The sequence below is a fragment of the Oryzias latipes genome, chromosome 23 (genome assembly GCF_053564925.1).
Source record: "Oryzias latipes strain Hd-rR chromosome 23, Olatipes_Hd-rR_3.1".
Taxonomy (NCBI): domain Eukaryota; kingdom Metazoa; phylum Chordata; class Actinopteri; order Beloniformes; family Adrianichthyidae; genus Oryzias; species Oryzias latipes.
Window position 1 is genome coordinate 20213131 of NC_136259.1, and position 9441 is coordinate 20222571.

The following is a 9441-nucleotide window of genomic DNA, read 5'->3' on the forward strand; positions in this document are numbered from 1 at the left end:
ACAAACCAAATTTAGTCTACCTCTGGAGGACTGAAGGGTTTGACCGCTGAACTGAAACCAGCAGGCATGAACAAATATGAGACTATTAAAAAATGCAATAGGATTAGCCTTCATTTTAGCCTTCTTTAAGTATTTCAGCAGTTTGCTTTATTAATTATGAAGAAAGTCGTCTTATAACAACATCTGAATTTTCCCACCAGTAGGATGGAACTCATAACTTGAAAGAAAAGGACAAACAGGGTCAAAAAATAAATGTTAATTTTGTAGGTGACTGAGTTGTTCTCATCAACAGCAAACACACAGCAGTCCCTAAAAGTATTTATTTATTGAAATATTTTCCTTTCACTGTTTATTTATAGTATTTATGGTAATGTTGGAGTTGTACATACAGAAAAAAAAGATTTGCTTTGAATGTATGAGCTGGAATTTAATTTAGAAAGAGTTTTGCTTGAATTTGGGACCAAATAAAGTTTAAAAAAGTCATTTGTTTTGGATTTTCTTGTGTTTTTTATGCTTCAAACAATCTTTATCTTCATCGTTCATAATAACTGAAGATACTACATGTAGGAGCTAAAATGTTTTGGCTGTTTTTGTCGCTCTTGTCCACCTTTTTCTCATTGTAAATCAAGCTTATTACATCATACAAAGAAAACTTTTTTCTCCCACTGCTATTTTTTATAGAAATGCAAAACAAAAAGCATAGACTGCAATATCTTTTGGTGATAGAAGCGCATCAGATGCAAAAATAAACCCATTGGCTTTTAAGGAGGCTTAGAGGTCCATCCATTTTCCTAACCTGCTGTATTCCTTTTAGGGATTTAGGTGTTTTTAATGTTCTTGTGGCATTTTTCTTATGATGGAGTTCACATATAAGGCAAATTAGACTGAAAAATCCATTTCTGGGTACCTCTTTACTCAAATTGTAGGGAATCAGGAGCAGATTAAAAGATATAAATAAAAAATGGAGCTTTTTGTGAGCGGGCCACAATCTTCCTGTGCCGCTCCATTCCGATGCATCCACTTTAGAAGGCGACGAGATACATGTACGTCTTTGTCCCCCCTGCAAATCAGAAGGGAATTTCTAATGAACTACTGCCGCTCTGCAGAAACTATGTCCTAGAAAACAACACCGTATTCTAGATTTTGGCTAAAAACAGGATCATCACAGTTGAAAAAACCCAGCTTTTTGAGCTCTCTTTTGAGCAGACGCAGAAGAAGCAGTAGCGGCAAGTGAGCAGAATGAGGGTGCTGTTGGTTTGTCTGCTTGTTGGAACTGTTACCTGCGTTCCTCAAGGAGGTGGAGCTTATCAGCCCAGAGGGTATCCTCCATTCTCTGGACAACTTCAGTCTGAGCCAGTCTATGAAAGGCCTTCCGGACAGTCGGGTATAGTGGCACTCCGGGATGTTTTACCAGTGGAACCTACACTACAGGAGGCAGTGGAAGTCCTCCCATGTGCTACTCTGCTTCATATCCTGAACAAGATTTAAAAAGGCATTCAAGATTTTGAATGCCTTTTAAAAAGATCAAAAGATGATTGGAGCGGGACGTTAAACAGGAAAGTCGCTTCTACACCACAGTTAAGTGACAAACATACACAGATGACTGTTTTTATTTCCATTTTTAATCAATGAAAGCTGGATGCCCTCTTGGATTTGTTTAAATATTTGATTCTTGTACAACATATAGCAAGAACCTTTAAGAGCATAATTGTGAATCTCGTAGTGAAGACAGGCAGAAGCAATGAAAGAAAAAAACTGTCTTTGCTCTAAGCAACGGTCAGTTTACAAAAAACATGAAACAGATTTCTCTGTTTGATAAAGTAAACAAACGTTTGTGAATCTGCAACAGGTCCACACAGATCTGATGCTCTAATGTGCAATCTGCATCTTTACTCTTCAATAAATGCAAAACCTTTACATAAAAACTCATTTTCAGTACTTTGTATGATATTGCACAAGATGTGCACATCAGTGCATCAAGCACTGAGATGCTTCCTTCAAGATAAATATTCGCCCTAAACACAGTCCTCACTGTAAAAGTGGAACCTGTCACAGTACAGCACAAAGCTCAATCATTAAATCACTGCAAAACATGATTATCAAGCAGACGTGCTTTACTTGATGTGTTTTTGCGCCTGAGGCTCAAATGTATTTTCTTTTTGAAATGTGCTTATCGTCAGCTGCACACGTCCACACATCAAACTCTGATTTATTGGGCAACTGTGAGGTTTTCTAGGTGCTCTTTTCTGTTGGTGAAAACGCAGAGGGCGTCGGTGAGTGCCAGCCCGGACTCGGAGCGGCTGACGGTGAAAATGAAGCGGCTGATGCCCGTGTTGGGGCACGGGCAGAAAAGCTGCGACACCTTCAGCCCTGCAGGTAAGCTGCACTTTAAGTCCTCCACAAGGTGCCTGGTGGCCACTCGGATGTAAGCACCGTGACTCACCGCCAGGACGTGGATGGCGACTCCCTGCAGGCCGTCATTTGCTCCATTGTTAGCAGAGGGGCATAACGGTGTGGCTGATGTTGCCGCTGGACCGGTGTCTGGGTCAGACGGGTTGTGATCCTCAAGCATCTGCTTGAAAAGGACTTTGAGGAATTTTTTGAATCTTTGTTTCACCTGAAAGAAAGAAAACAGCGAAACTGAGAGATTAGAGGATCAGATGAGCACAAAGACTCTGTTTCTTGCATATTTACCTTTTGCATCCTGATGAGTGTAAATGTATTTTTCTAAATTTGTAATCTTTTTATTTGTTTTCTGCACTCTTCAAATCTTTTGTATTTTTTATCAAGTTATTCCAGAACTTCAGGACATTCCTCTTTGGATTCCTCTTTGTAACTTTTGCAGCATTTTTATGGATATGGATGTATTTTGAAATGTTTAAAAATATTTTGGTTTTTATTTCAATTCAAACATTTTAGTTTTTTTCCTAATTATGCTGGTTGGAACCTGATCGGTGCAGAAACAATTATCGTTTTACATTATGGAGAATTGATCCTGGGAGCTTCATTGTAAATTTATTTTTATGCATTTTTTAAGCTAATTTTGCCTTTAACAAGGCAGTCTATTGAGAAGCTATTATAGGTGTAAATTTGTTTTTAGTTTTATTTTAGTTTTATTCAGACTTTTTGAAATACTGTAAGAAAACATCCTCCTAAAGAAAGTGTGAGGATTTCAAAAAGAATTAAAAAGAATATTACGATCTGAACTAGTTATTTAATTTACCAAACTAAAACGAACAACTCACTGATAATATTTAAGTAAAAATGTTTTTTTTTAATGAAAAAAAAACACCTTCCTGTTTTTTAGTGGTTCAATGGTGCATAAGTCCACCAATATCAAAGAAAATATTGTGCGGTTTGAGTTTTTTATTTTGTTTTTATGTTTTTCGTAAACTTATGACTTAAAATCTCGTATTTTAAGAGTTATTACTTTCTTTCTCGTACATTTACGACTTAATAGTCGTAATTAAAAACATTTTCTTTCTTTTAAACTGGCCCTAAAACTCCGTCGTGATAATCGTTTATTTCTTTGCTTATTATTTTGTTTTAGGTTTGTAGAGGTTACGGAGGACAAAAAAGATTTCCCATCAGTACCAAAGGTAACCACTAGATGGCAGCATTTTACACCAAATCCCTTCGTTCTTGGAGACAAGGGAGGCTTTTTTTTTTTTTACCTATAACAGTTTAAATTTAAGATTTTGTGTCTATTTTTTCCATACTGTATAACACACTGAACATTAAGTCACACAAAAATACAAAGTCTGATTCAGTAAGAGTTTCTTACTGTAAAAAATTACAAAAATATTTTTGTAACTTGAATGCAATTTTAACACACAAATGCAGGCAACATTTCATGATCCCACACAGATGATCTTTCCACTTGAGCACATAAGGCAGCATCACAGGCCCGAAACTTCTGTGTCCCTCCTCATTGTGTCCACCTGGAGGCAGCGTTTGCATTTTTTGTCAGAGTTCCTGTCAGCATCCGTGACAGTGGGCACAGGAATGTGTCCACCTCCTGCTCTGTGGAACACCTGTCGTGTCCGAATCACAACACTGACACCCCACCTCCACCATGAAGTCTGTGTGTGTCACCGCTGCATCTCACATGTCACTGTTCACTCCAAACACACAAAATGTCTCAAAATATTGAGACAGTTTTCACACGACTTGCCCCGTGTTGCTTGTTGCACAAGATCTGCTCTGAATTTGCACCAGAAATCGGGTCCACGACACACACAAAAAATCATAATCTATTTATTTTTATGTTGTTGTTCAACTTTTGGCACATCCCTTCAGCCCTCGCCACAGCTGTTTATTTTGATAAATTGTATTTTTTATTTTGTATCCATTAATTCATTCATTTTTTAAAGTATTTATTTATTTTATTCATTACCTTTTTTATTTATTAGGTATTTTTACTAATTTTCTTTTTGTTAATTCATTCATTTTCTATTAACTTTGTGTTTAATAATTGTAATATATATTTTTCAATAATTCTTTTGCATACATTTTATTACTTTTACTATATATTCTTTCATTTTGTTATTTTTTTTATATTCATTCATTTGTGCATTTCTTCAGTCATTTATTATTTAACTATTTGTTGATTTATTCATTCATCGTAGGTTTTAGACAAACACAAGTAAAACTACATCGGCTGAATAGTTTGAATGCCTTCTTGAATTGGTCATGTGATCTGGATGCTCTGGAGCGCCGTTCAACTCCTATAAGGTCAAACTCAAATGGAAATTCTAGTGGAAATTCTTATCTGACACACCTGCTCTAAAGTCTCTCCTCCTGGGGGCGTGTAGTCCCGACACGACTGACCAGCAGCGTTAGCCATGTTCTTTAGATCCTCCTTGTGGCGTCCTTCAGCAACACCAAATCCCTGGAGAAACAGGAGAGACGGAGGTGCGACTTCATAATGCAGTCTGGCCCGTGATGACATCACAGCAGGAGAAACCATTAAAAATATATATATATATATATTCAAATATTTGCACTGAGGGAAGAACACGGGAATTTTTTAAACACACACCACCAAGTTTAGTCTACAACTACAACCTAAGTTTCATTGACCTTTGACCTTGGGAAGAGGCCATCGTCGCTGTTAATTAAAAAAGAAAAGATCAAAGTCGCCTTTGGAGCATCTACAAATGTAAACTCGTATGGTTTTCGACTTATCCCCCCAAATGACTCCTCTAGCAACATTTGGAAGCTGCTTGGGAAACAGCGTTGGTTTTAAATTTTGGAGATTTTGAATTGTGTTAGCTAAGGTGGCGTTTCGCTGTTGCTTTCACAGTTTTCACTAGAATATTGTGAAAATACCTTAAGCTGAGCGAAACGACATAACATACAATATGACTATATTAGGAAAGTGGGCGTGATTAACGAAAAATCTCAGTTCCTAAGGAAATCCAAATATTTAATTTTGTCAATTCTTCTAAAAATTACATAGACTCTTATAAATAAAATGGTTGCTACGAAGTGTTTTTGAATTTTTCCCCTGCAGCTCTGACCAGGTCGGCACTTAGCAGGCATTCAGCCAGTGAGGGCGGGGTCAGGTAGCACATGCGACAACATTTTTAAAAGTACTTAAAAAAAAAAAACTACTGCTGTGTCTGACATAATAACATAAAGCACAGAAGACATCTTACCCTTTCTCTGAGCAACGGCTCCAGAGTCAGCTCCATGTCGGGACACTGAGTGCTGCTTCTTAGGATAATTTCAGCTGTCTGGAATAGGGAAAAATGATTGGGAAATGACTGACTCCATGAGTACAAGCAGCAAAAACCTTCCATGGAGCAGGATCAGAAACATTAATATAAACATCTGCATCAGAGAGTCAAAAACCACAGAGCCGTGAACACAGCGTCATTTACCTCATGCATCCTGTTTTTCTAATTTTCTCTCACAAGCAGGTGACACTTTAACTGAGTCACAAAGCTATTTGGTCATAATGGAAAGTGAGTTACGCACATGTCTAAACTGATTTCCCATAATTGACACTTATCTATCTTTAATCAAAAGCATAAGATACAGAAAGAAATGTGTCAGTTAGTACTTTCTTCCCATGTTTTTAAAACCTTAATTCAACTGATATACACACAATAATAACAAGGACAATAAACAAAAGGCACTACATTATGCAATGTCACTATGGTTTTTATTTTCATACAGAGCTCCATTCTTTCTTTTTTGCTGTCTGGAAGTTGTGTTAAAAATATGTGATTTTTGAACATACATTTTCTTGATTTTTTTAAGGCAAAAATACAAAAAAAAAAAAACTTTAATAAATTATTGAAAATACGTTATTTCAAGAGCATATTAATTGCAAACCCATCTTCCTGTTCAGGTCACGGGGACGCTGGAGCGTTCCCGCCTACTATTGGATGAAAGTGGAGTACGTCCTGGATGGTTCACTAGCAACATCACAATCACCAGATAACTTGTGAAGCATGGTTTTGAAAAGAAGAGGAGAACATTCATTTTCCACACAGAAAGGACCCAGATGGGACTCGAACCAGGGCCTTCCCACTGTGAGGCAATAGGGCTAACCACAACTCACCGAGCAGCCAAAAATGAACATAATGTAATGTGTTTTTTGTCAGTGTATGGTGGAAATACAGGCTGCATTATTTAATAATTAAAAACACAAATTTTTCTGTCTTACCTGTACTGCCCGCTGTAAGTTACTGACAAACACTTTACTGTAAGCCATGTCTTTAAGATACTGTCCCGCTGCTTCTGCCTGCAGCACGCCCGTCTCTGACAGAGGGGTGTCCACACCTTGACCTAAAAAAAAAAGGATTGTGATTTCAGTCGAAGCAGAATATGACCTCAATAATCTCTCATTTGGATAACAAATAAACATTCTCCGGTAAAATTTACTTTGCAACAAAAATCTGTATTTTGTTTAACTTGAAATGTATTTCAACTGACAAGTACGGAAACAGTATAGCCTTTTAAAACGGTCCCGTTTGCATCACATCAATGCAGTCATTTACTCTGTATTTAATGTACAGTTCCCTTGGGAAATTATTATAAAAGAAATTTAAAATAAATAGTTCTTCTCAGCAGCATAAATAAAGGAAAAAAAATCTGAAAAAAAATAGTATTTCTTCTTTTTGTCTAAAAATAAAGGCTACAAAAATGGCCTTTTTGTCACCTACATGGTCTTTCCTTTATTTTATGTTCCAAGAAAAAATAATTTACTGATGTAGACTTTGTTATGCTACAAAAATTGCTACTTCATCGTCTTGTTTGAGCTTTGATACTTGATAAAACTGCTCTCCTCATATTTACCAACATTAAATTAATCAAATTTTATTACAATAATAAACAAAATTGAGAAAATTCAGTTGCTGCTTTGCAAATTATCTATTGGTAATCAAAATAGTGAATTTAATAAGTAAGAGTAGGGAGCAGCTGGAGGAACATTCAGAGGGGTGGAGGTTTGCTTTAGAAGGGGATGAAGGACAACTGCAACAAGACAGAGAATCTGTGTGTAAATGTGAGGAACTACAGTGGAACGGTGAGCTTACAGGAAGCAGGTGGGAAGAAGGTGGAGAACTTTAAGTTCTTAGCGTGGAAAAGAGGCTAAGAAGTGGCTTCAAGACGGTTGGAATGGGAGGATTAATTTTTCAGGAGTGGCAAAAGAGAGTCACAAAAAGGGAAAGAAAGATGCAGAAAACTGTGGTGAGAGAAGCCATGTTGTTGTTTTACAGACAGGAGGCAGAGAGAAATAAAATAAATTGCTCCATCTCCTTTCCAGCATTAGAACCCATTTATATGAACACACACGAACAGCGTAACAACATGAACCTCACTTCTCTTGATAGCTCTCTCAGTGTTGGTGAAGGAGTCAACACACAAGATTTCGCACTTACAATGAATCTTAGTGGCTATAGGCGGGGCTAACCCCCAGGTCGCCACTGTATTCACTTTGCACCGCGGCGGAAATAATGTCAGCCGTTAGTTTCCTCAGAGACGCTATTAGGTGACGGACAGTAAGAATGTCAACATATGGCTGATGCAGGAGCGAGGCCAGAGATGAGGACACCCCCCCCCCCCCCCCCCCCCATCTCTTTACGCTCTCCTGTGTGGAAACACTTTGGCTTTGTTGTCAGCATCCATGAAGAGCCCTATGAAATTCTGAATCGAAAACGAATTGAGATTTTAGCGTATCGGTACACCCCTAGTAGCTGGTGTGAGTAAGAGCATTAGATGGAGGCAGAAGAGTTGCCACAACTAAAAGCACAAATGAAAAGGTTTTAAAAAGTTTCTGTCAATAAGTTATTTTTATAAATAAATACATGATTACTTCTGTATACATTGATTTTTGTTTTTTCTATTGTTGCAGAAACTACTGTGTAGACAGGTGGACTTAGAGTCCCTCTCCAGTTTTCATGAAAAACTTGCCTATAGGTTGTGGATGGGACTGTTGGCGTGGAGTAATCCAACCCCCTTCCCATCATCCCTTAGTTTTCATGCTATTCTGCTATCTTACAGCCCCTCACACCCCTCAACCTAACATTACTAGAGCGGAGCAAGGAGTTTGTAGCCCGCCCAGCCTGTTTTCTACGTCACAAATACGTTTTTGTTTTTTTAACAGCATTTTCACAACGATTTCATAAGGAAATTATCTTTACATGTCTCATAATCAGAAAAATGACTCAAGACCATGTTTTAAAAAAACGATTTTCATCGGAGTGGGTCTTTAAAAATAATTTGGAGAGGTTTTTATTTTTTCATGAAAAAAGATGAGTGAGTTTTACCTTGTAGTAGTTTGTCTCTGTTGTACTGTGTCTCTCCACTGCAGGCAACACATGACAAAAAAAACGTAAAACAAGCAAGTTGTTAGAAAAAGCAAACAGTAGCAGCTGTTTTAAAAAGTTACTAGTACAACTTGTCTGCGTGCGTGGATAGCTAATAGCTTAACAGACTGGCTGAGACACTGAGTGCGTCTTTAAAACGCCGCTACGCACAAACAAGACGCAATTTTTATTGAAAGAATAATAATGTTGTCGGTGTATGAAATCAATCAAGATATAAACAAACACATACTGTCGTATTAGCGTTAAACTGAAGGTCAGCATCGTTGGTTGGAGCTACTTCCGGGGTGAGTCGTTTGAGTAATGTGACGTAACGCCTGCGTCACAGACTGACTGCAATCCAATGCGGGATTTTGTTGAAAAATAAACTTCTTTGACTCTAGTATCACTACAAAGAAAAAGTTTACTTTTACAAATGTAGAAAAACAGAAATAATTTCTACATTTATTGGTTTCATAAAATATTCATATCAATGTTATAGAGGTTTTAATTCATTTACTCACTCAAAGCTAATAAGGTTTGCATATTTATTATTATTTACTTTTTTCCAGTTCCCCTCCTTAACATATTTGTAAGTTATTTTTTTTTGTTTTTCCGTTTGTGT

General features: G+C 37.3%; 1 protein-coding gene across 3 annotated transcripts; it reads right to left on the minus strand.

Annotated features, from left to right (window-relative positions):
- Positions 1–307: 307 nt before the first annotated feature.
- On the minus strand, positions 308–9204 carry tigarb (TP53 induced glycolysis regulatory phosphatase b). Of its 3 annotated transcripts, none has more exons than XM_011491203.4 (7): positions 9070–9204; positions 8781–8818; positions 6677–6798; positions 5661–5738; positions 4781–4891; positions 2444–2617; positions 308–1060 (listed from the first exon to the last, which is right to left on the minus strand). In XM_011491203.4, the coding sequence occupies exons 1-7, from the start codon at positions 9099–9101 to the stop codon at positions 734–736; spliced, it is 882 nt and encodes a 293-aa protein (XP_011489505.2). In that variant the 5' UTR covers positions 9102–9204; the 3' UTR covers positions 308–733. The 3 variants fall into 3 exon arrangements, with proteins under 3 accessions (XP_011489505.2, XP_078798251.1, XP_004083129.2); XM_078942125.1 differs by lacking the exon at positions 308–1060 and adding an exon at positions 1278–1512 and having other exon boundaries at positions 9070–9202; XM_004083081.5 differs by lacking the exon at positions 308–1060 and having other exon boundaries at positions 1605–2617; positions 9070–9199.
- Between the last annotated feature and the right edge of the window lie 237 nt (positions 9205–9441).